Source organism: Vombatus ursinus, unplaced genomic scaffold, assembly GCF_900497805.2.
Source record: "Vombatus ursinus unplaced genomic scaffold, bare-nosed wombat genome assembly UNPS02009205.1, whole genome shotgun sequence".
NCBI lineage: Eukaryota > Metazoa > Chordata > Mammalia > Diprotodontia > Vombatidae > Vombatus > Vombatus ursinus.
This window is the reverse complement of record NW_020948983.1, coordinates 57,587,467-57,615,238: the sequence shown is the minus strand read 5'-3', so window position 1 is coordinate 57,615,238 and position 27,772 is coordinate 57,587,467. Positions and strand designations below refer to the sequence as shown.

Below are 27,772 nucleotides of genomic sequence, written 5' to 3'. Positions count from 1 at the left end.
ATGAAAAACAAGTCAACAGCTTGCTACAGGAGACCCAAAAAATACAGAAGAAAATAACACCTTAAAAAATAGCCTAACCCAAATGGCAAAAGAGTTCCAAAAAGCCAGTGAGGAGAAGAATGCCTTAAAAAGCAGAATTGGCCAAATGGAAAAGGAAGTCCAAAAGCTCATTAAAGAAAATACTTCCTTAAAAATTAGAACAGAGCAAATGGAAGCTAGTGACTTTATGAGAAATCAAGACATTGTAAAACAAAACCAAAAGAATGAAAAAAAAAGAAAACAATGTGAAATATCTCATTGGAAAAACAACTGACCTGCAAAATAGATCCAGGAGAGAGAATTTAAAAATTATTGGACTATCTGAAAGCCATGATAAAAAAAAAAACCAGAGCCTAGACATCATCTTTCAAGACATATCAAAGAAAACTGCCCTGATATTCTAGAACCAGAGGGCAAAATAGAAATTGAAAGAATCCACCAATCACCTCCTGAAAGAGATTCCCAAAGGAAAACTCCTAGGATTATTGTAACCAAATTCCAGAGTTCCCAGGTGAAGGAGAAAATATTGTAAGCAGCCAGAAAGAAAGAATTGAAGTATCATGGAAACACAATCAGGATAACACAAGATTTAGCAGCTTCAAAAACATGAAGGGATCAGAGGGCTTGGAATATAATATTCTGGAGGAAATGGGATTACAGCCAAGAATCACCTACCCAGCAAAACTGAGTATAATCCTTCAGGGGAAAAAATGGACATTCAGTGAAATAGAGGACTTTCAATCATTCCTGATGAAAAGACCAGAGCTGAATAGAAAATTTGACTTTCAAATACAAGATTCAAGAGAAGCATGAAGAGATAAACAGGAAAGAGAAATCATAAGAGACTTATTAAGGTTGAACTGTTTACATTCCTGCATGGAAAGATGATATTTGTAACTCATGAGACCTTTGTCAGTATTAGGGTAGTTGGAGGGGAAAAATTATATGTATGTATATATAGATACAGATAGATAGATAGATAGAGGGCACAAGGTGAGTTGAAGATGAAGGGGTCATATCTGGAGAATAAAATTAAGGAGTAAGAGAGGATTATACTGGGAGAAGGAGAAAGGGAGAGGTAGAATTGGATAAATTATCTCACATAAAACAGACAAGAAAAGGCTTTTATACTGAAGGGGAAAAGGGGGAAGGTGAGAGGGAATGAGTGAATCTTATTCTCAATGGATTTGGCTTAAGGAGGGAATAACATGCATACTCAATTGGGTATGGAAATCTATCTTATACTACAGGAAAATAGGGGGGAAGGGGATGATAGAGGGGAGGGCAGATTGGGGTAGGGGTTGATTAGAAGCAAACATTTCTGAGGAGGGACAGGGTCAAAAGAGAGAATAGAATAAATGGGAGGTGGGATAGGAGGAAGGGAAATATAATTAGTTTTTCACAACATGACTACTATGGAAGTGTTTTGCATGACTACACATGTATAATCTGTATCGAGTTGCTTGCCTTCTCAATGAGGGCGGGTGGGAAGGGAGGAAGGGAGAAAATTTGGAACCCAAAGTTTTAAAGACAAATGTTAAAAATTGTTTTCACATGCAACTGGGAAATAAAATATACAGGCAATGGGGTAAAGAAATCTATCCTGCCCTACAGGAAAATATAAGGGGAAGGGGATAAGAGAAGGGGAGGGAGATAGAAGGGAGGGCAGACGAGGGGAAGAGGTATTCAGAATGCATGCCATCTTGGGGTGAGGGAAGGGATGAGATAGGGAGAAAATTTCAAACTCAAAATCTTGTGGAAGTGAGTATTGAAAACTAAAAATAAATAAATAGGAAAAAAAAGTTCTGCTATCTTTGTCTTGGTCTTTTTTTTTTATTTAATGAATATCTAAAGTCACAGACCAATCTGTGTATCTGTAATTTGTCTTGGTTCTGCTGGTTCTGAACTTGGTTCTGGCTCAGTTTCCATCTATTTATTGTGCTGAGCCTTAACCATACAGATTACTTTACTGTGCATATCTTGCTTCTCTCTTCCCATAAATAAGTCTTACTAATTTCTAGCTCTTACCACCTACTTCTATAACCCCAATATCAGGTGCACTATGCCTGAATATAATCCTGCCCCCTGCTCTAAATTTCCATATGCTTTGTTGCTTGGTAAAATGTACAGTGTACCTAATGGTAAACTATTTGCAGAAGAGTAACACTGTCAAATATTCGTGGGGTTGTATTTCTCAATATAACTTCTTACAATGTGTCAATCTTCTCTTACAAGATACTATCAACAATTTGTAGTCAATGCTGAGCAGTCAGTTACCATGACAATCCATTAGAACTCAGACCACAATGTAACACAAAAAGGCAAATGCACAATAACTAGAGTATGTTTTCTCCACTATAACAATGGCAAAGAGATCTGATTCGTGGAGCTCCCAGAATTGAGCTTAAAGGCTTCTTCCTCACTTGCTGTTTGGCAGAAAGCTCTTCTTTTCCTCTCACTGCTTCTCTACTTTGTTCTTTCTTTTCCTTAAATGCCAGCACAGCAGGGAAGAAAGATGTCGATTTCTGTGCCACTCTGAAAAGCACTGGTACAGATGTTATTCACCCTTCTAATGTCAATAAGCAAGCAATGCTTGTTAATAGTACCATAAGCTGATACCATGAGCAGCTAAATAAAGTCTGTGAAAGTTAACACCAACAGAGAAATAAAAACACTTCTTTAGCAAATAAGAAAATATTCCAAGAGCCACTTTTTAAAAATGGAATCATTGGCAGAGACAATAATTGCATACTCCTATTTGACCGATCAGTTTTGAAATCCAACATAAAATTATTTTGAGAATTTGAAAGAAAATTTGTTGCATATATGTATTTAAATATTTTAATTGCTATTATTAACAAATTGATTTAAAAAAAACTAGGACATGACACATGATTAAATAGCCATGCATCCTTGGACAAGTCACCTAATTTCTTTGAGTTTTAGTTCCCTCATCTATAAAATGAGAAGGCTTAGGTTAACACTCTAAGATTGTTTTCAGTGCTAACATTCTAAGATTCTATGAAAGTTTGCCAGAGAAATTTGATGGAATCCCATAAAAGTGATCTAGCCTCCTTTCAAATATGCAGGCCTAAAAGGAACGGAGCCCAGAAGCGTTCTGTGAAGACTTGGCTAAGGCATTTTTCACATTCCATCTGCTAAAGAGATGTGGTGCTGCCACTGGGGCATCCTTCCCAACTCTCTCATGCAGGTTGGGACCCCAAAGAGGCAACTGCACCAGGTACAAGGTACTCTGTAAGCCCACACTACAAAAGTGTAGCTCATGAGACACCACCAATGGGTTTACCTTTACTAGTCAGTCAGAGGACATAATTAACTCAAAGCAAAGGCATTTACTGAACTAGTATAATGTGAATAGTAGTAACAAAACATTTCCCCCATCACGTGGGGCACCTTTACCCACAAATAAAAATAGCGTGAACACATGCATAGGGAACACTTGTAGAGTAGCATACACTTAGGTACTACGTGGCCAAAGCAACTCGCAGCTCTGATTGTACAAGATCCTAAAGTTTTTTTTTTTTTTAATCTCATGGTGTCCTCATTCTACTTCATCTGGGTACAACTCCGCTAGGCAGCTAACTGGACTTCCTAAGTCTGCTCTTCGTCAAAGCTCTACTCCTCTTTGGCAATGACGACTCTCAACTCCTTTTGCTGACTTCCAAGTCTGGATACTTCCATGGTGGGAAAGCAGAGGTTATTAAAGAAATCCCCTTCCTCCCTCACCGACCTCTTCTAAAAGGCTCCTAAAAGCTAGCTGTCTCCACTGACTCCTTAGAGTGTTTTGAACACAGCCAACACATGTTTCTTAACTATGAATATTTATTACAAGTAATTTTTTCCCAGTGTGATGTGGGAATGGGAGAGATAAAAAATAGATTTCTGTTAATTGTTAAAAAAAAAAAAACCTACTTTGAAATAGAATTGGGGGGTGCAGGTTTGCAATGTTACATGCACTTTCATAAGGACACTATTGTTTGTTACTGTTCAGTCATTTTTCAGTTGTGTTTGACTCTTCAAGACCCCATTTTGGGGTTTTCTTGGCAGAGAGATACTGGAGTGGTTTGTCATTTCCTTCTCCAGACCATTTTACAGATGAAGAAATTGAGGCAAACTGGATTAAGTGGTTTGTCCAGGGTCACACAACTAGTAAGTATCTAGGCCAGATTTGAACTCAGGAAAATGAGTTTTTTTGAGTCCAGGCCAGGCTCTCAATCTACTGTGCCACCTAGCTGCCCCCACTTTATTATTAGTTTTGCTCAATTATTTTACTTTGTTATAGGAGCTCTCACAGTGATCCAGAAGGATTTGTAATGATAAACAAAACAAGTCAATAAAACTGTTTTTTTAAAAGTTCTTTGTTGAATTCTATCAAAGGGGGCAAAGGCAATAATTGAATCTCTCAACATGCCTACTCTAAGTAGCACTCTGTGTGTCCAGCCATATGCAGGGATATACTTTGGGGGTGATTCCCTGTATTCAGGGCATCAGTCTGCTTGGGAAGATGGGACTCTATGGGACAGTAGGAGTCAGGGGGATGTGATTTCAAGTTCAGGCCCTTGTACTTACTACTTTAGTGATTTTAGGACCATCACTTAACCTTTGTGGGCCCCAATTTCTTCCTCAGCAAAATGATGGTTTTTAACTCAATGAACTCCATCGTCCCAGCTTCCAATCCATGACGCTGACCTTCACTGTAGTCTCTCCTCAGCAACAGTAGTCAGAAGCCCATCTCTTCTGTCCTCAAAGATGCTAAGACCTGAACCTTAAAAGACTTTGCAGTGCTCCTGAATCCAAAAAGCCCACTACTAGACATGTCCCTGACCACCATAAGAAATTCAAGAAAAAATTACTCAAGGGCAGTTGAATGTTCTCCTTAGCCAAGGAGGAATTGAAGCTTTGACTTCACTTGTGATAAACAGTAACTTCCTACCACCACCCAAAATTCATAGGGAAAAGGCTCAGTTCTTACTCTTTACAAACACTATGGTCCCACCTTCCGCTCTGTAAGAGGCCTATGGAAGTTCCCCTTGAAAAGGCCAGTTTTGGCTCCTGAGCTGCCTCTAAATCCAGCTTGAGTGCAGGTGACCATGCCAGAGTACTCATCAACAATCTCAGAAACACAAGCCACCATTCCCTAGATCTGCTCAGAATAATAATAGCTGACATTTATAGAGAGCTTTAAAATTTTAAAAGTGCTTTATAGACATTACTCTTTTGATACACACAAACTGCGAGGTTAAGTACTGAAATTATTATTATCCCCATTTTACTACTGAGGCATGGAAAAGTGAGGTGACTTACCCATGGTCACATAACTGCAAGTATGTTTGGCAGAATCTGAACCCATCTACTGTGACTTCAAGTTCTATCTATGCTCTGTCCACTATATAAGAGGGGTCAAACATTCAGCCTAGGGGGCAGCTAGGTGGCGCAGTAGATAGAGCACCGGCCTTGAAGTCAGGATGGACCTGAGTTCAAATCCAGCCTCAGACCAAACATTTGACACTTACTAGCTGTGTGACCCTGGGCAAGTCATTTAACTCCAATTGCCTAAAAAAAAATAAACAAACAAACAAAAACAAACATTCAGCCTATAGCATTCCTGAATGCAGCACCAACCAGATTACAATGTCAATTGGGAAAAATTTAACAAAACAAATAAAAAATACAATAGAATATATATGATTTTCTAAGTCAATGTGTGGCTGCAGGGATGGTGATATAGAACTTAGCACCCCTTTATCTTTGAATTTTACATTAACTATTCGACACGTCTTTCTCTCATGGAGCTCCTTCTCTATACCCTATAACGGAAGCTTTATTACTTTGTCAGGCATGGTGCCTTCATTTTTACAAATTAGGATACTGGGACCCAGAGAGGCTTAAGTCATTTACCTAATCTAAGTGATAGCTAATTAATGACAATCATTTTTTAATCGTGTCTGACTTTTCATAACCCCATTTGGGGTTTTATTGGCAAAGATATTGGAGTGGTTTGCCATTTCCTTCTCCAGCTCATTTGACAGATGAGGAAACTGAGGCAAATAGGGTAAAGTGACTTGCCCAGGGTCCCACAGCTAGTATCTGAGGCCAGATTTAAACTTAGGGAGATGACTCTAGACCTGGCACTCTATCCGCTGTGCCACCCACCTAGCTGCCCCAATTAGTGGCAAAGTTGACACTCAAATCTAGGTGCTCTTCCTCCAAAGTCAGTGCTATTTGTACTATCCTATGCTGTCTCACCAAAGCTTCAAGTCAGGGAGTGGTGCTCAGAATGGTGTGACCCAGACTTGGATCATCTACCCAAATGAGATTTCCTTTCTTTCTGTTCTCTGTTTGATATATTTCCTTCTCCCTTTCCTTGCTGAGGCAATAGTCTTTCCCTCTTTCCTTCTGATGGCTAGTGTTGTACCCTTGTGTTCACTCCTGGAAACACACCTGTCTCTCATCCACCAGGTAGGCTAGGCTACAGCCTAAGATAGGGATAGGGATTAGACTTGTGATTTAACTGGTAGAGGAAACTCCTACTCCCAATGCAGGTCAGCACCCGCCCTGGAAACTGAGTTGCCTAAAGCATGGTAAGTGAATTGCCCAAGGTCCATGTGAGGAAAGGGCAGGACTTATCGCACACTGCCAAAGCCTAAAAGCCCAGAAAATCTGTGCTGGTGATGTCACCCTTTGTGACTAGCTGGTATCATTGGTGCTCAGGCCCTGGAGGGCCTAAAAAAAGGTTTCCAGCCTCAATATGCTACATTTGTTAGACTTCTCACAAGTGGCTCTGGTTGTCTTAATGAAGGGACACATTGACTGCCCTAGGCCTCTCTATTCCCAGACATAAAGGTACTGTTAATGAATTTAAGTTTCAGAAATCCCTATCTGTAAATTTCATAATCTTTGGGACTGAGTAATATAGTTAGTATATGTGGAATTACAATCCCCAAACATGATACATACATACACCCTTAAAATTTAGGATCATTTTCAGAAAATATTACTCACTGAAATTGAAATGAATAAGAATACACATTAAATGGAAGACATATAATAGAAGCCCACCCCCAAGAGATGGTGTTCAAGTGGGTTCTTGATGGAATTTAGAGTTTCCTAAATCTAGTCAAGGAAACTAGGTTGTCCCCTAATTTTTTTAAATTTTAATTTTCTGTTATTTTTATTCTGGACTTGACAAATGCCAATTAAAATGAATATTATAAAATGAATTGTAGAAAGGAAAAGATTATACATGAAACTAAATCTCCATTAGGTACAACAAACTATCCAGTTTTTTTTCCCAAAAGAAACTTGATAACAAATATTAAGATCCAATCCCAATATTTGGGAAGCAGCCGGGAAAATATACAGAATGTGAGAATAGGAAGGGACCTCTGAGATCATCAGTCCATTCCCTATATTTTACAGATATGGAAAGTGAGGTCCATAGAAGGGAAGTGACCTGACAAGGCCAGAAAAAAATAGCAATTGGCACAGCAGGGATTCAAACACAGATTTTCAAACTCTTAATCCTGTGTTCTTTCCACTATAGCACACTGTCTCTACTAAATACTGCTCAAATTAATACCATAGCATTACCAAGGTGCTGGTTTACATCAGCTCTGGCAATTGTGAGGATTTATCTAGTGCTTTCTAAGGGGGAGCATCCTTGTTGTTCAGCCTAGTAAAGGCATGCGCCAGGCCGTGGGTCATACATGCCCTGCTGGGCAAGTATATTCCTATAACAGAGATGGGTGGTTCAGACAATCACAGCACATTGAGAGTGACTAAGATTGTTCAATCCCCTTTACTCACTTACTAAACTCACCAAACATTTTTTTTTAATTCTATTTTTCAAATATGGTTTTCCAAGTAGATTTTCCTAGTGGGAAGAGACTATGCTGACCAGCTGATTGAAGTAACTGATCCTCTCAACAATTACATTTCTCACCGTCAGTTAATGAATTGGCATTCTGGTTGATCAGTCAGTTTGTCAGCTTGGTTTATGTAAATTAATTCCCCTAAGCCTGATATCCTCTAGGTGGACTCATAAAATAGAGTTTCTGAACCTTAAAAATTGAGGGCCAGATTTTCAGTCTAAGATGGACCCACCAACATATAACCAGAAGGCTGAAGGTGAGAGAAAGACATTTACTTCTTCCTAAACTGTCTTTCAATTTTTAACAAACTACCTGTTAGAAAATCTTATATGCAAAAATATTTCAAGACTTTTTTTTCTTGTTTTCAGTTGATTCTGGTACTAAATTTAGCTTTGTAACCCTGAAGAAAAGGTCACGTTCTATTAACAAAGTACTGTAGGATTTTCATACCATCAATGACTTGGAATTGGAAGGGACCTTAAAGGCCATCTACTCCAATCCCCTAATTTTATAGATGAAGAAATTGAGATTTAGAGACTTACTCAAACTCATCTAAGTCTTCTGACTCTAGTGCCAATGCTTTTGCACTGTCCTCAGATCCTAGCTAGTATTAACTGATTGACCTAGAAATGTTGTCATTAGGAACCTGGATTTTGGCTAGTTTTGCTAAAAATTAATATTAATCAAACCTCAAAGCATAGCAATCCCCCAAATTATTAGAAACAAATTATTCTCTGCAAATGTGTCATCACTGATATTATTATAAAAAATTAGCACAAGTTTTGCCCTAATTTTTTGTATATAAAACTCTTAATGAAATGAGTAGAACTGTGAGCAAAGCTAGGGGAATTTTGCCCCTCACACAATAGATCAAATTAATTACTTTGTTTTAAGTAAGTAACTTAATTACTTGTCTGCTTTCTAAACAATCTGGGCTGGAGACATCTACCATAGTGAAGGAAGTTACCTTTTTCACTATTGGATTACATTAATTTGTACTACAAAATGTCTGTTTTACTCACACTTTAGAAGGCTGTCTACCACATATTTCAGAATCTTCAATAGGTGTAGTTAACACACGATGATTTATGGTACTTAGATAATTCTCAACATGTATCTGTTATGAAAAAGCCAAAGTTTTGACTATTATAGTGGACTTTGAGACACTCTACTCAGTTAATTTACTTTGATTAGGTTAACACTCTGAATCTTGTAATTAAGCCAGAAGACAGGACATGTAATGTTTTTCACTGTGTTTATTCCATGCCTAAGGTAATATTAGATGACTCAAGGCCAAATTACTTTAACTACCCTCAAAAGGGCAATAATCAACTAAGAGCCAAGCTTGGTAGTATCTTACTATGCTTCAGAAATGGAATGTCTACAAAAATAACTGAATTAACCGGTTCTCTGAATTTACTAGGCAACACAGACATGAAGAAGTTCCTTTCCCTTAGAGTGACTCCAATATAAGCTTTGTGCAAGCATCTGAGGAAAAATTTGGCCCTTGGGTAAGATGTCCTTGATGGCCAATCCAATGTCTCTAGCTGTGTCCAGAGTCCTAACACTGTAAGGTTAATTTAGTACAATGTATGCATTAGGCTACTTGGGCTAAAGTATACCCCACATTTCTCACAGTTAGCAAGGACTCAGGAGGCAGTGTGATCATGTGGATAAAATGGCGTAGGAAAAGTATGGAGAAAGGTCAGGGTGATGGAAAATAAGAGTTCTGGCAGAAAGATGGATATACAGGGGCCTCCTTTGAAAGAAGGCTTCCTTCGGTCCTGGTGTCCTTCCCTCATCAGGACAGTGTCCCTACTTCCTAGTTTTTCCAGGACAAACCTGATTTTAAGAAAAGAAAATGAACTTTTAATGAGGCTTCACAAAATGAATTTCCTTTGTCAGGCTATATGTTCCAATTTTTTGTTTGGAAAATATAATCATTATACTCATAGTGGCCATGTGAAAACTGGATTCTATTCTGCCCTTAACTTTATGGGTAATGCAGGGGGAAGCTTTACTATCTGCCTCGGTTTTCTGTTTTAAATTGGTGAAATGATTACTTCCTACCTACTTAATAATAATATTATTGTTACAAAAATGAATGAATTGTCAGCAGACTACTCGAGTTTTTGGAAATAAAATAAGTATATAAGTAGCATTGTTGTTATTGTTTCATTTCTATATCTTAGCTGAATATATTGGAAACTCATCACAGTGTATTGTATAAGCTCTATTGGCCGGGCATCTTACAATAATTAATTACTGGGATGGAACTTTTGGTGATGTGGCAGGGATCTAGAGCAGTGGTTCCCAACATTTTTGGAGTTGCTACTACGTACTGTGTTTGGATGACTTCATGCTAATTGCCTCAATGGAATGTGGCATATATAGGGTCAGAAATCTAACCTAAGATTTCAATGACATAAAGAATTCCCAAAAGAGGAAATTTCTTCTACTTATAAGGGTCAGCACTTTTTCTGAAATTTATACTATTACACAGGGGTTCGTGAGCTTATTTTTGTAAAAAGTATTTTGATAACTGTTCTCCAATATAATTTGTTTTCTTTATAATCCTACATATATATTTTTTGCATTTAAAAACATTATTATGAAAAGGGGTCCATAGGATTCACCAGTTTACCAAAAGGGTCCATGACATTAAAAAGGTTAAGAATTCCTTTTAGAGAGTTGCCTAGAGCAATGGTGTCAAACTCAAATAGAAATGTTGCTGTTGTTCAGTCATGTCTAATTTTTTGTGATCCCATTTGTGGTTTTCTTAGCAAACCATAGGAGTGACTTTCCATTTCCTTCTCCAGTTCACTTTACAGATGAGGAAACTGGGGCAAACAAGGTTAAGTGACTTGCCCAGGGTCACACAGCTAGTAAGTGTCTGAGATAGGATTTGAACTTAGGAATATCCTGATTCCAAGCCCAGTACTCTAATCACTGCATCACCTAGCTGTCCCAAAAGAAATGGGGGCACTAAACTGTACATAAGGATCTCTGCTGGCACATATTGACTTAGAAAACTACATATTAATATTATCTGTGTTTTATTGTATTTTCATTTATTTTGTTAAATATTTCCCAATTACATTTTCATCTGATTTGGCTTCAGTGCAGCTGCTGCTGGCCACATATTGACGCCTCTGCCCTAAAGCATGGACATGCTTAAGTGATTTGCCTAGAAATGTTATGTGTCAAAGGCATCACTTGAAACCCTATCTCTATCTATTACTCCTCATTGCCTCTTATAGCATATATGTATAATATTATATTATAGGATATATATGATACGCAATATATCATGTTATATATCATATAGAATAATTATGTATAATTACACATTAGGTATAGTATATATTATATACAAAATATCATATATACTACATAGAAATATATACACATATATGTATGTATAGATGTATAAATTCATTTTTTCCAACTTTTTATACAATTTTATTACTTCTGCCTGAGATAAATGGTGAATTTCACAAATGAGGTTTTGCCAGATGCAGTGTAAGGAATGACTCTCTGACCAGTAGATGGAGCTATGGTGGCATCTGTCCGCATTGCTTGCATTGAGTGACAGGTACTCTAAGAGTAAGAGTCAGTGTCCTGTGGATGGCACAGGAAGGGTTTCCTAGTCTGATCAAGATTGGGTAGTATGTGGTAGAACAAGGAGGGAGGTTGATATGAAGAAATTTAAGCCAAGACAGGTGACATAGGAAAAGGAATGGATAGGCAGAGATGGATTAGACAGGTGGGGCTGTGTTTCACACCAGAAGTTCAAGCCATTTCACCCACCAAAGTTGTTGGCCCTGAAGATCAGTCAGAAGAACCTATGTTGCTTAAGGGTGGGAGCAGCCTATAATGAATCTACCTGCATAGGAACTGTATATTATGGAAGGGAATTTGTTTATACTATAGTCAGTCATAGCATGGTATTGTTAATTTTGTTTGGGTCCATCTAAACGCCCTCTGGGGGGATGATGTGCTATGGCACATATGGCACATATGGAACTCAGCTTTCTGCAAGTTTGAAAAAGTCCTTCTCCAGTTTCGCATAGAATTGCTGGTGCCAGAAGTAGGCCAAGACTTTTCAAATGTGCAATGTTCTGGTCAAGGACATATGAATAGAATACTATGTTTTTCAATTACACAATGGTTCTCTAGTCTTGCAGGTCCCAGAAAATTATAGTTTCATAAATTAAGAGAATTGGAAGGATTTTAGATGTCCTGTGTAATTCTCCTCATTTTACAGATTAAGGAATCTAAGGTTCAAAGTGGTTAGCAACTGGTTTGCCCAAGGCCAAAAGGTTGAGATTTGAACACAGTCCCAATCCAGTCCTCTTTCCACTATATCGTAATATATGATATATATTTCATGTATGAATTCTGGAGCACAATGTGCATATCACAAAGACCTAAGGGAAGGACCATAATGCTCATACTTCAGTCATATGGCAATCTTCTACTTATTGTCATTCCCTATATGGACCACATTATGTGATCCCCAGAGATCCAAACTGACGAAGCTGGCCCAACAAATTAAGTGCCAACAAAAGGAAATACTAGATGTGAGTAGTGATGGCGTTAAGTCCTTGAAAATTATTATAAAGCCTGAGCCTCCCACTTTTTCTTCTTTATTAGGCCTCATCTTCCTCATCTACAGAATGAGGGGCATAGGCTAGGTGGCCTCTGGAGTTCCTTCTAGCTATAGTTTTATTATCCTGTGCTTCTTTATTAATAGCATGAATTTCCAGTGGGAAGAGAAGAATGTCTGAATAAACTCCTACCTAAGGTTGATATTGAGAAATTCTCAGAGTACCTGGGTCTTGTCTTTGGGCCTTAGCTCACTGGCACAGTTGTGAAAGTATATAAAGAGAGTAGGGTACCTTCTCTCTGGAAGGCCTGAATATGTCCTGTAAGTCGTGGTATCTGATAGTCAAGGCTATGACAGATTCCCTATGGGCAAGTGATGGCAGCAGTTCAAGTGGGCTGAAGGCAGGAGAATTCAGACTCGAAGATCATCTTCTAGGAATAATGAATCCATTTCAATGTACTTTGCTTTTTTAAAAAAAAAAAAGACTCACCATACCAATAGGAGCAGTCACTTTTCATATTTGAGTTTGGAATCTTGTGAGTGATATGGCCAGTCTTAAGGGTTGAAGTCTTTAGCCTCAACAATAATGGAGCCAACTTTGGCCCTAACAGGAACATGCATGTACTAGATGAGGGCTAGATCTGGTGCAGGGCTTGTTTGTTAGCCAGGGCATGAGGACGAGAGCAGTTCCTTCCTTAGGGTCTGTCCAGGCCACAATGTGGAAGAAATTTTGTGCCAAGAAAACATTCTCTATCTGAAGAAGGGGCTGTTGTACTACTCCTAGTTATTCTGGCTGCAAAGAAGGCATGAAGAAGTCCCTAGGGCTAGCCAATGGGACATGAGAGAAGAGAATTTCAAGGATTGGTGCCCAGGCTAGGAGTTCAGTTGACCCTTGATGTGTAGTCCCTAGAACACAGTTGCTTCTATTTTGGGTATACATGGCCCTGACAGGTTCATTGGGGTTTTTCTAGATCTATACTAGTAGGTACACTCATTACAGGCTAGGTGCTAAGCATATCACTTGAATGAACTCGTATAATATAGGATTAGTCTCTGAATAAATGAGCACTTATTAAGCACTGACTATGTGTCAAACATTGTGCTGAGCTATGGAGATACAAAATGAGACACTCCTTGCTCTCAAAGAGCTCACACTCTAATTGGAAAAGAAAAAACATAAAAGGAAGTTCATGGGCAGGGTGGATGGAGAGACCCAGAAGCCCTAAGATTTCAACAATGGGGCAGGTGCAAAGCCCAGAAGTCCTTCGACTACCTGAGTAGGTCAGACCACCATGCTAAAAGGTCTATAAGTCTTTGGTGGTCCTCCTTTGGTGGTCCTTCATCTCTCCAGAATGAAAAGAGTTGGTGACTCCAATCTCAATCAAGCTGTGTGAGCAGTCAAGCATCCTTGGATGGATTCTAGGATGGCCCAGGACTGGAGTAGGGGTGAAACAGATAATGGGAGCAGGGTGCCCCTGATGATGCCTGGTTTCTGCTGTACTATTTATGGCCATGCTATTTTAGAATCCAGATCTGCCAGTAAGCAGCCCTCTTCCACGGAAGGTCCTCAAACATCTCCCAAAACTCACTGATGGATTCTTTACAACAGCCAAGTCAGTATGTGTAACATGGCCCAGGGGTCATCTTTTAGTTAGTTGATAGGAAATCCAAATTCAGCAACTCTGAGTAGAATTCAACAGGCCTTCATTCCATATCATCAATCAATCAATCAATAAGCAATTAGAAGCACACGGCCAGGAAGCTCAGCAAAATGGCTATAATTTGATAACTCTGATTGAACAGTTTGAGGTTTTTCTAAGTGCTCCAGGATCCTGTGCCCATACTTCAATTTAAAATGACCAGTTTCCAGATTCACTGCCTCCCACAGGGGTAAGAGACCATAATAGACTCTTCCAGCTCCTTTTACCAGACCCTAATATGTCACCTACTATGGAATAATACTGCCTTAGTTAGCTCTGGAGGGTTTTGTTATGCCCCTCCATGATCAATTATCCTGGATACACGTAGATATCAACCTGCCTGAGTCACCCAGAAATATTCCAATACCCCAGCCTTTGTTTACGACTGTAGCTGTGGTAGCCCCTCCAACATTCTCCCAGGCAAACCTTTGCAAACTTCTTTCAAAGAATTTTTACAACCAGTATCTCTGATAAAGGCTTCATTTCTAAAATATATAGAGAACTGAATCAAATTTACAAGAATACAAGTCATTCCCCAATTGATAAATGGTCAAAGGATGTGAACAGGCAATTTTCAGAGGAAAAAACTAAAGCTATCTATAGTCATATGAAAAAATGTTCTAAATCACTATTGATTAGAGAAATGCAAATCAAAATAACTCTGAGGTACCACATCACCCCTATCAGATTGGCTAATATGACAAAACAGGACAATGATACATGTTGGAGAAGATGTGGGGGGCAGTTAGGTGGTGCAGTAGATTGAGCACCAGCCCTGGAGTCAGGAGGACCTGAGTTCAAACCAGGTCTCAGATCAGACACTTGACACTTACTAGCTGTGTGATCCTGGGTAAGTCACTTAACCCCAATTGCCTTGACAAAAAAACAAAAACAAAAAAACAAAAAAAAGAGAGAGAAGATATGGGAAAATTGGAACATTAATGCATTGTTGGTGGAGTTGTGAAATGATCCAACCATTTTGGAGAACAATTTGGAACTATGCCCAAAGGGCTATAAAATTGTGCATACCCTTTGACCCAGTAATAGCACTTCTAGAGCTATAACCCAAAGAGATCATAAAAATGTGAAAAGGACCCATATGTACAAAAATATTTATAGCAGCTCTTTAGTGGTGGCAAAGAATTGGAAATTGAAGGAATGCCCATCAACTGGGGAATGGCTGAACAAGTTGTGGTATATGAATGTAATGGAATACTATTGTGCTGTAAGAAATGATGAGCAGGCAGACTTAAAAAAAAAACCTGGAAAGACTTACATGAACTGATGCAGAGTGAAATGAGCAGAACCAGGAGAACATTGTACATAGCAACAGCCATACTGTGTGATGACTGACTTTGATAGACTTGGCTCTTCACAACAATGCAAGAATCCAAGACAATTCCAAAAGACTCACAATGGAAATTGCTATCCACATCCAGAGAAAGAATCATGGAGTCTGAATGCAGATGGAAACATGCTACTTACCCTCCTTTTCCTTTGTTGTTTTGTTTTATTGCTACATTCTTGTGGGTCCTCCCATTAGTTCTAATGATTCTTTACAGCATGACTAATGGGAAAATATGCTTAATGTGAATGTATAAGTAGAGTCTATATCAGAATGCATGCCATCTTGGGTGGGGCGAGGGAAGAAGAGTGGGAGGGGGAGAAAATTTAAAACTCACAATCTTGTGGAAGTGCATGTTGAAAACTAAAAATAAATAAATTATCAAAAAAAAAAGAAAGAAAACTTCTTTCAAGACTTTTTGCACTGAGAGCTATTGGTCTATCTTAATGACATCCCCATCCACACTTAGTATCTTGCCTAGCATGGCAAAACAGTCCAGGCTTTTCTTCCAGCATCTAAACCAGTGCTAGATATCAGCCAAGATGGAAAAGTGCTCATTTCACGAGGAGAAGACAGATTTTCTAGGGCACATGATAAACTGATAAGGAATCTATATGAATTTTTATAAGGTAGATGCCTATGTTGGAGGATGGGACTCCCCTCCCCATATTGTGACCCTTTTATCTATGACCATTTTATCTCCAGGTTATATATTCTGATCTGTTCAACAACAAAAATTAGCATTTATTATGCCTACTATGTGCCAGGCACTGTGCAAGAGGCTAGAAATATGTCTGGGCTTTCTCTTGGAGACCAGAGGTAGATGGGGTAGTCAACAATGTTAAGAATTAATTTAACTCAGTCCACATTTTGATTGATTCAGACCTACAGAAACAGAAGTGATTTTTCCAAGATTGCATACTTAATGAATAGCAGAGTTGGGATGTGAACCTAGGTCTTCTGACTCCATGACAAATTCTTGCTTCATTGCACCGTGCTATTATCCTCCTAATGGACATTTTTAAAGGAGATTTAATTTTATCATCACTTGTGTACAACGAAACCATAGTATATGGGTTGGTGTGCTTTTGAGAAAGCCAGAATTTGTGTGCCTGTCACATCAGGCACCCCAACAGGTCCTCATGCAGACCTTGAGTTTTGCTACTACTCAACTTCAACCAGACATACTAAAACTGATCCATCAGTGGCTGGTAGAAGGTACTTATACCTACACCTAGCTGTCTGACAACCAAAATAGCATGATGCCCATGTGCCTGCATATTCCCCTGGTTTGATGAGAAGAACACTCCATTTCCACCATGATAGCTTAGAAATGGACCATGTAGGCATGTTGTGGTAGGAACAATATCTGTCATGAAGGGTATGTTTTTTCTTAAGAGATATTGGGTCCTAACTAGCTGAGGAAACTATGTCTTGGAGTCCAAGACTTGGATCATTAGCATAGCTTCCTTCTGACTTAAATTCAATAGCTTGTGAAGAAGCAGGATTTGCTCTCCCTTAGGCTTGGCCAGCATACCAGCATGGCCAATATAGAAGCATGGAAGTTGTAGTCAAGTGATTCAATGCTATATCCTTGCTGAGCCCATTCGATTACTAAGGAAACTTCCTTTTGTTTCCTGTTAGGTGGTCTTGGAGTGTCAAATTTCATTCTAATTCTAAACTTGAAGCACTGGACCAGCCTAAATCAGGCCCAGTCTCTAACTCTTTATTTTAAATACCCAGTATGGTCACTAGACATCTGTTGCCCAGAAATAGGAATCAATGTCTTCTCTATAGTGTTATGAGTTATATTATGAACATCCTTTGTGGGAAAGCCAGGAATTTTGTTGCAAGCCCTTATCAACTATCCATAGTTCCTAGTTGGAAATAATAGTGGACATCAATTACAGATGTGACCCTGCTACAGAGGCATGATGTCATTCAGATACCTATCATACAATACTCTGAGCAAAATGTCTAACTTTCTTCTCCAAAGTGAACCTTCCACTGCTCCAGAAGTCACCAACTCACCTATTCCTGTCTGTCATTTTCTGGTTCTTTGGCTTTTCCTAGTAAATCACCTCCAGCTAGGACCCCAATTTTATTTTTGGACTGCACTATTCATGGCACCACAGATAAAGATCCCATTTTTTCATAGTATTTAACCCTACTATCATTCTGCTGACCATTGGAAAAAAAAATCTGTTTTTAATTACACAAATTCATTCATCTAAACAGATCCTTTTCTATGAACTATGAGTTCCATCTCTGGGTTTTCACTTTATTTATCTTAAATACCACAATCCACTCAGTGACTACTTGGATGAATTCTTTCTTAGCCAATTTGGAATACATATTGTGGGCAGCCAAAGTGGTGTACAAACAAGAATCTGACTGCTCTCATACTTTCAGGGAATCTTTAGGTGTTGGGTATCAGCCCTGGCAATTCTTTCATAACCACTCACAAATAGTCCTTCCTGAAAACTGGTGCCCTGAGTGAGTTCGGGGGCCTAGATAGCTAGGAATATTCTACTTCACTACACCATGCTTACCTTTTTGCTGGACATTTTTTAATAGATCATTTAGGAGACCCACACATGTTTCCTGGTTTCCCCAGTTCTTGCTGTGATAGGCTTAGCTCAACCCTGAACTACACAGTGCCTGGAACATACTAAGTGCTTAATAAATGCCAGTTGTTGGATAACATCCAATGAATCCTTACCTACCCTCAGAGATCCTAGAAGATTAAGAAGGTCCAAGAGATACCATACTCACAGAGGTGATAAGGCTATTTCCAGTGCCTAATATTTCAGTTAGCTTTTAGTCCTGAAAAGAAGACATGGGAACTCATTCACGATGTCAGTTCTATGGCTTTGGTAGAGGCCTTTCATTGGTGCTATCCTATCAAGCCATGACCTTGAATCCCAAGGATGAATAGTGTTTCCAGTGATGTTAAAAAGAGGAAATAGGAATAAGGACATTAGACATACTGACCCACAGCAATACTGACACAACAGAAAGAGAAGAGGTCATGAATAACTTGCTAAGAACACTGCCTGGCACAGGAACATTAAATGTGACCAGCCATTTTTTGCTGACATCTACTGTTCCACATTTTAACGCTCTGCCTCTGATAGGCCCTTTGCTGAGTCCCTGGTTTTGTTATCTCCTTATCCTTTGGATTCAGTGTTTAGATGTTTCTTTAGCATGATTTTCCATAACCTCTGGTTTTCTTTTCCTGATCATAACTTGCTAGTTTTTTTCTGGGTGTTGAGGGGAAGGGTATCCATTGATTCTGTTGATTGTCCCCAATTACTAGTGCTCATTGGTTCCATTCCCTTGGAGGCCTGAGAGTCAACAGTTCATGATGATTGGTATCTGACTGATTGGTAAGACCAAGATGGTAGCTGAGATCCATGTGAAGATTTGCTAGGTCAATGTTCAAGATACAGTAGTAGCAGAAGTACTGAAGAGACCTAGCTGAAATAGGTGTGTCAGCACCATAAGGGAGCGTATACTGGTTTATCAATCAAGTAAAGGTTTATCAATCAGGAGGAGATGTCTTTCATAAGGGGAATTTAAACTAAGGACCAGATAGCTTAAAAATAGAACAAGTCATGAAGCAGACAGGGTGGTAAGAAGCATTCAGATATTCCATAGCTTTGTACCAGCAGTTTCAAGGCTGTGGTAAAGAAAAGTGTGTCTGGATTGGATTTGGAGATGATATATGAAAGTGTTCCAAGATGAGCAAGTTTCAGTGGTTCTCTACTGTCAGAGACTACTTTGTTTTACTTTTTAAAAGTTCTGAGCATAAGTTGAAGAGCGGTGAAATATTCTCCAGATAAACTGGGGCAGGATCCCTGAGTTTGGCTCATCCTTGTGGGGAGGTCTCAAGGAACTGGGTTGCCTAAATTCCTATTGGAGGCCTAGGAATTCATAGTGGAGGGCAGTGGAATGTCTACAAGAATAATGAGGTCAGGATGTTTTGACCTAACAGCAATATGGTCACTGAAAAGAGATTTTTTTCTTCAGATGACTCTGGGAAATATATATTAGATGGGGTGTGGAAAACTGGGATTAGACTAAAACTACCTAGATTCAAGTCCTGACTCTACCAATTATCTATGTGACCTTAAGCAGGTCACTCTACTTCCCTGGGCCTCGGTTTCCTTAGTTGTAAAATTTGGGGATTGGAATAATTATTTCCATTGTTCATTGGCATTCCAAGAAGGGAAGAAAGTGTCTCTGAGACAAAGTCAGTAATGGGGGGGGCAGGCAGGAGAAGAGGTCACTGAAGCTAGTCAAGGAAATGAGCTCAAGTGGTTAGAAAAGGAATGGGAAAGATATTTATTGGTTGTTGAATAATTCAGCTATATATTGGAAAATTTAGGTTTTGACCTGTACTGTTTTTATGGACAAGATGGCACTGCCCTGCTTTTTGTGATTTGTATAAATCACTTAAAAGGATATCAAGGACTTAGTTTCATCCTGAAAGGATGGTCTAGGGAAGGGATTCTTAACCTGGGATTTTAAAAAATGTGTGTGTTTTAAAAAATAACAGTATAATTGATTTCCTTTGTAATCTTACATTTTTATTTCATACATTAAAAACTATTATTCTGAGGAGTTCATACGCTTCACCAGACTGCCAATAGGATGAAAGGCATCAAAAAAAAAAAAACAAAGATTAAGAACATCTTGTCTAGGAGCTTAAGAATGGAGCATTAACTATGGACCCCAACAGATAACGGAATCACTGTTCTAGAACCACCGTCTTTATGGTTTTCATTAATATATAGGAAACTAGGAAAAAACCCAAAGCCAAGATGACAACTATTTCTACTTCAATTTTGTTTTTAGCATCTCTACCAGAGTTCTGTCATTGTTTGATTTTCATCATGTATCTACTAAGTGGGACAGTTAGATCATTAAATTTCACAGCATAATTAGTTTTAACAAATAGCAGGATATGTTTAGACAGGATTTACAGATCTGGTATGATTAGTCCACATTAGAGCAAAACTTTTTTGACTTAATTTTTATTATAGCTCTTTTTTCATAAAATTTTTAAATTGATTTTTAAAACAATAACTTTTGCATTAAAAAAAAGTGACACTCCCTACTCCAGTCTTTGTTAGCGTGTACAGAGGTGCTTACAAACGAACATTTCTGCATATTTGTAATAACTATATACAGACTGCTTGGGGTTCTACTTTTCCTATTTATTATTTCATATACATATTTTCTTGTATTATTATCTAGGTATCTGTGGTGTGGTAGAGAAAAAGTTGACCTCAGCTTCAGGAAGGTCTGGGTTTGAGTCCTATTTCTTGAGGCTCCAGGCAACCAACTCCCTAAGACCAAAAGTTGCAAAATGGAGCGAATCTGCACAAGTAGAGAGAGTTTCCTCCTGATTCCCTTTGCCAGTGAAATCATAGGTCTCTAGACCAAAGCATAGCCTATGTATATATATGTTTTTCATTTTTAATAACATAGTGTTTATTTTCTAAATTTTTCTCAGATTACCCTTAAGATACTTTTTATAGAAATTATTGCTAGTACATTATCTTATACTTTTATGATAAAATATCATAAGGTGACTTAATGAGTGGCTAAGGAAGATATCAGTCAGATTAGTATGCTTTGGTATCATATTGGGCCCTGAAATTATACAAAAATTCTATTTAACTTTTTTTCAAAGAGACTGTCTTTATGATTTTAAAATTCATATCCAAAATATAGATTTACATACTCTTAACCCCATCTTGGTTCTTTCAATAGCTGTTTCAAGAGCCTGAATGTCAACAAGGTCTTCTTTTCCATCATGTGCAGAGTGTAGCTCTCTCTTTAGTTGATAAAGGTCTTCTTGAACCTGGAGGCAGAGAGAAACACCAAATACTAGATACTGAAATAATAGAATTTTTTTTCCAGTTAGGACACCTCAGGTGCATACATGCATGTATATGTGTATTTAAGGTTTATCTTAGGCAACTTGAATCAGTAGACGAAATGAAATAGCCTGTATTTGTGTAATGGTGCTTAGAACCATAGTTGCCCTACAACCAAATTTGAATGAATGTTGAAATTCTAGCCCTGTTGCTAGCATTCAGTACTATGAAAAATGAAAATTCCCCAGTAACTTTATTTTTTCTTCCCTATCCTGGCTGCCTAGTCTCTACCAAATGGCTTCTCTTGTCCGCAGGTTGTTACTACCCCTAAAATGGTAGATTGGAGGCCATAAGAAAATTGGTCATTTGCAAAACTTAAACTGGAAAAATCAAGAGATCTATTTGACAAATATTTATTAAGTTCTCTTTACATACAAGGCATTGCGCTATGCACTGGGGATAAAGGGACAAAAGTGCAATAATCGCTGTCCTCACAGAGCCTCTATTCTAAGGAGAGATGATTTATGAATTACTTAAGATTAAATGACCATTAACCTGTTAAGATAATAACTCACATTTTTTTTTTACAGTGCTTTAAAGTTTACAAAGAACTCTCTTGACAACACCATGAAACAGACAGTGTAAATATTATTTCCTCCTTTTTACAGATGGGGAAACTAAAGGTCAGAAGCTAATTGATTATTCAATTTTACACACGTGCCAAGTGTCAAACTCAGGTTTTCTGACTTCAAATCAATGCTCTTTCCTTTGTACCACCTGCCCTCTGTCATTCATTTTCTGTGTCTTCACCAGTCATTTGCCAAATAAACCATTTTGTGCAAACTTTCTTATCTGATTGGGATCCTCTAAGGTTGGTTTAAGAAGTGAGAAGCATCAAGCTTCTAGTGAGGAAAGGGAAAAGTGTCACAGGAACTCACTCAAACAGAACAAAACAAGAGGAAAATAATAATACATTTCAAAGTATGTTTTAAATGTATGGATGGGGCCCATTACATTTCCTTTCTTAGTGGATCTTTTCTTCTTACTTCTTGGCAGAACCAGTGCCATCTGTTGAATATTTAATGACCTATTTTTATGGAGTCAGAAAGGAAAACAGTCCATAAAAGAAGCCAAAATATTTTCCTTCTTTAATGTCTTCCTTTGATTTGTGTCTTCCTTGGAAAAGGTAGCCAACCTCCTCTTTGGTGTCACGCAATCTTGGAGTGGATTAGGCCCAATGGTATTGGATATCATGTGACTTTGCACATTTATATCAGAAACCAAACTTCGAATGAATAAATACAGATGGCACTAATTATTGTATGGGCTGCTGCCACAATAAAAACATTTTGTTATGCAAATTTATGAACCTAACACCTGTTTCAGCAACAGTCACACCAACAACCTACAAACTGGGTTCCTAAGGGCATTTTGAAACATTTACCTTTTATGTATTGGTGATTACTTGATTCACATATTAAATCCAACTAATGTCATTGATTACTACCTAGTGCTCCTACAATGTCAAGTATTCAGAAGATCTGAATTTGCCTCTTCAACCCACAGGCATCACAGACTTGGAGACACATCTGGTCATTTGTGCTCGGCACAAAACGGCTTTTAAGTGACACTTCAATGCACAGACTGGCACTTGTGCACACCACTGCTTGCAGGCAACAAGAATGAAGGTATTAGCATCTTTTGATTATTTTAGCCAAATCATTCCTGCTGCAGGTGGATTTACAGTCTCTATTATGCAGACATTTGAGAAATCCAATGAGACAGTGCCAAGGCAAGTTATACCTAATACCGACATTTTCAGATGCCTCTTTTTGTGCACAAATAATTTCCTCTTTGGAGTGTACATTCTTCAGGTATTTATAGACTATTTTCTTATTGCATTGGCAAGGTATCTCTGTTTTATGCCCCTGATCTTCTTTGCTAAGCAATCTTCTTCTCTTGTCTGATCACCCTAATGCTCTACCATTTGCTTATCTATATACCATCCAAGAGAGTGGCACAAGGAAGAGGCAACTGGAAAGTAGAAAGCAGCAAAAGGAGAAAAGAGAAAGGAAGGAGCTAGGATTCTTTTTTTTTTTAGGCAATTGGGGTGAAGTGACTTGCCCAGAGTCACACAGCTAGTGAGTATTAAGTGTCTGAAGCTGGATTTGAACTCAGGTCCTCCTGACTTCAGGGCCGGTACTCTATCCACTGCACCACCTAGTTACCCCAAGAAGCTAGAATTCTTCTGAAAACTTCCTGGCACATAACAACTGAGTACAGCCACTGACTGAAATAGAAGAATAGAAGGGATTTGTTCATTGTACAACAAAATTAATTCAATTAAGTTCAATAAACATTTATGAAATTCCAATAATATGCAAGATAACATATGCTAGGAACTGGGAATAAAATGACAAAAACAAAATAGTCCCTGGCTTAAGGAATTTACTATTGGGGTCACACAATGGGTAAGCAGATGAGTAAATATGAGGTAATTTGAGAATGAAGAGAGCCTTATCAGCTGGAAAAATGATTGGGAAAGGCTTCACAGACATGATGGTACCAGAGTTGAACAGTGAAGGAAGAAAAGGATTCTGTGGAGAAAGTGAATTCTGGGTGTGGGGATAGTTTGAATGAAAGCACGGAGGTGGGAGAACGATTTGAATTTAGAGCTTAGCTTGTACTACAATTTGGCTAGGGAGCATGTAGGGGAGAAACATGAAAAGATAAATTGAAGCCAGGTTACTTTAAATGTTGAACTGAAGAATTTATACTTTATTCTAGAGGTGATAGAAAGCCACTCAAGATTTTTGAGTACGGTAGACACAATTGGACCTAGGGCTTAGGAAGATTATTTTGGAGGTTGTTATAATAGACGAGAAAATGATGATGTGAGTCTAAATCAGAATGGTGGCTGTATACTGTATGAATGGTGAGAAGAGAACAGATTTTGGAGAATGACTTGAGCCTTGATTTGTCAAATGATTGGATCTAGGACATGAGAAAAATGGAAAACTCAGGATGTGTCTAAGGTGATGAACATGGGGGACTGAGAACATGGTAGGTTGTATTGTATTGTAAACTAAGGTTTGCGTTGTATTGCTTTAGTTCCTTGACAGAAATAAGGAAGTTTGGAGAAGGGGTAGGCGCTGGGGGAGATAACGAGTTTCATTTTGGACATGTTGAGTTTAAAAGGACTATAAGACAGCCACGTGAAGGTGTGGGACTATAATTCTAGTGAGATAAAAGATATATAGATTTAGGAGTCATCTATGTAAAGATGAAAAATGAACCCAAGGGAATGAATTAGATCACCAAGAAAAAAAGTATAGGGACAGGAGAAAACGTAGGCCCAAGATAGATAATTGTTGGACACATATGATTAGTATGTGGGTGATGACCTAACAAAGGAGACAGAGGAAGTAGTCAAACAGATTGGAGGAGAATCAGAGAGAGCCAGTGTTTCATAAGGTGAGGAGTATACAGGAAGATAGGAGAGTGGATAGTGTCAGAGAGGGCAAAGAGGATGATTACTAAAAAAAATTAGAAGTTAAAATCATTATTAAACCTTGATTTTTGTGTATGTTGGTGAAGCCAGATTGTAAAGGGTTGAAAAGTGAGTGGGTGGAGGAGGCAAGTACAGATGAATCTTTCTAGGAACCTGGAAGTAAAAAGGAGGAATGACATAAGATGATAACTTAAAAGAATAGAAGGGTTAAGTGAAGACTGTTTAAGAATGGGAGAAACATGAGTATGTTTGCCAGGAAGTAAGAAAGGAGACAGTAGGGGATGGAATCAAGGACTGCCCTTCTCCTCAGAGATGGTAGCCCAGAAGAAAATAAGTAAAGAAGTAAAGGAGTTTTTGAGATGGAGAATGAAAGAGGAAAAGAAACTCACAATGAATAGCCTTCATTTACTTAATAAAGCAAGAGGTGAGGTTATCTGTTAAGAGATTGGGTTTAGGATGGTACTGGGGGCTTTAAAAGTGGAGAAAGTTTGGAATAACTGCTGTACAGAGTAAGACAGTAAAGCAAGGAAGAACAAAGGTATTTCCATGCAGTAGTGAGGTCCCAGTTGAAACTATATAACGTGAATTTGTAATGGGTCAATTGTCATGGTTGCATGACTTCCTCTAGTAGTGTTTAGCAGCTTGGGAGTAGGAGCAGAGAAATTGGTTGGTGGGGGTGACCTAGGGTTGAAGATTAGCAAAAGGGCAAAGGACTCAAGGTTGGAGGACAGTTTTGGTTCAACTGGTTAACCTTGTGATAAAGATCATATAGGGAAGAAAATGAGGCCAGAGCAGGAGTAATAGACTTGGAGAAATAGAGGGAGCAGAGATTTCAGGAGAATGAAAATTAGTTTTAGGAAGAGTGAGGCAAAGAGAAAGATGTACAAATAAATGATTATGATCAGAAAGGGCAATTTTAGAGTTCAAGATTATAAAGGTAGAACATGGTGGGTCTAAGGGGTGAGCTGCCCCTGTGAGTAGCTTGGAGTGTGATGTAGCTCATGAATTGAAGTTGATGAACTAGGAGAGTGAGGTGTTTGAGGTAATATGGGAACATGGTAGGTTGTATTGTATTACAAACAGAGGTTTGTGCTGTATGGTTACTAGCTGCTGAACATTACTAGAGGAGGCCATGCAATGATGCCAATTGCCCAAAAGTCCCCAAGTATGAGGCTAGGAGATGGGAGGAAGGAGGAAGATCGTAAGCCATTTCTAAACTTGAAAAATTGGAGAGGGTGACCTAGGGGCTGGTAGGCAAAAGTAACAAGGATGTGTTCAGGGACTGAAGAAGAGCAGGGCTGAGTTGGAAAGAGATAAGAGTACAGGGAGATATATCAGGGGAATTTGGTAGCCACATCACATACCACACAACACCCAAATGACTGGGTGTTCAATTGATTGGAGAAGAGGGCAAAACAGTCAGTGTTAATGGCAACCAGGAAGGTTGTGTGGTAAAAGAAATCTCAGATCCCAGGCAACACATAACTCCTTCACTCTATGAATATTCTTCACTGCAATCCCAGTTAGGAGATTGGAGAACACAGAAATGGTGTTGGTGGCAATGACAGCAGCATCTCAAGGGGGCAGAGTGGAAAAAGTACTGACTCTGAGGTCACAGGACCTGGGTTTACATTTCACCTCTGACATTTATTACCTACATGTCCTTGGGCACATTACTTAACTTTCATCTGAGAGATGTTGGGATTAGATTAGATGGACTCAGGTCCCCTCTAGTTCCAAGTCTATGATTCTATAACGCTCGGTAGCAGCAGCCACCATCACTTATCTAAGCCCTTCTTTGTGACCAAATGCCAAAGGAGTTGTTGTTCAGATGGTAATGACAGCTATGACTGTAGAAATGTAATTTGGGAAAAAGTAATGGGTAGCTAGACACAGTCTAAAAATGCCTCACTTGAGGAGCCCCAGAACAGGCCTGGTAAACAAGCAGTTTATGGCAATAACTGCAAACAACTGGTTATATCAGTTTTAGTAAGTGTAGAAGAGTTACGCTTTGTGTTTCTTTTAGAATCAATTAAGAACTATGTGGACAAAATACAGGTAGATTTTCCTACTAGAGTAAAAGGTGAAAGGATTAAGGGCATGAATCTCCACTGTCTCAGACTGCAGAGCACAGCAGAAGACACCCTAAGTAGCTTCTGATTGAGATTTTCCTGGGAGACTACTGGGGCAATGCATGCCAGTGGAACTGCAGAAAGGAAGAGTGAAGTTGCTTAAATAATTGAGCCACTGTCTCACTGTATGTGGAATTTACTTAGAAGATGTAAGGAACAAGAACAAAGGACAACCGATGGACAAAAATTTGAAGTGATCCAGAGGAAAGCCAAGAGGAAAGCCATTAGGCTCTGTAAAGGACATAGACAAAAGTTGCCCAGGATAAGAAGGCATGTGTGGTTTATGAATAATAATGATGATAATAACAATAATAGCTAGCATTTATATAGTACTTTAAGGTAATAAAGCACATTACAAATATTTTATGCTCACAACAATCCTGAGAGTTAGGAGTTATTATTATCTCCATTTTAAAGATGAGGAAACTGAGGCAGACAGAAATTAATAACTTGCCCAAGATCACAAAAGCTAAGTAAGAGCCTAAGGCCAGATTTTAACTCTAGTCTTCTGACTCCAGGAATAAGTTGAATGAAGATAATAGATAGTATGCTTATCAAATTTATTGATGACACAAAGCTGAGAAACTGCTAATACCTTGTGTACTACCAAATTAGGATCCTAGAAGATGAAGATAGTTTAGAACAGGCCTGGGAGC

At 38.6% G+C, this 27,772-nt stretch overlaps 1 protein-coding gene across 1 annotated transcript in view; it reads right to left on the bottom strand.

The window, feature by feature from the left end:
- IQCH (IQ motif containing H) overlaps positions 1-21,466 on the bottom strand; it is a 257,567-nt gene extending 236,101 nt beyond the window's left edge. The window contains exons 1-2 of the mRNA XM_027851991.1: positions 21,338-21,466; positions 8,954-9,048 (exon numbers count right to left, since the gene is read on the bottom strand). Of these exons, the coding sequence (XP_027707792.1) occupies positions 8,954-9,048; positions 21,338-21,349 (107 nt within the window). The 5' untranslated portion in view covers positions 21,350-21,466. The remainder of the gene's footprint in view (positions 1-8,953; positions 9,049-21,337) is intronic.
- Between the last annotated feature and the right edge of the window lie 6,306 nt (positions 21,467-27,772).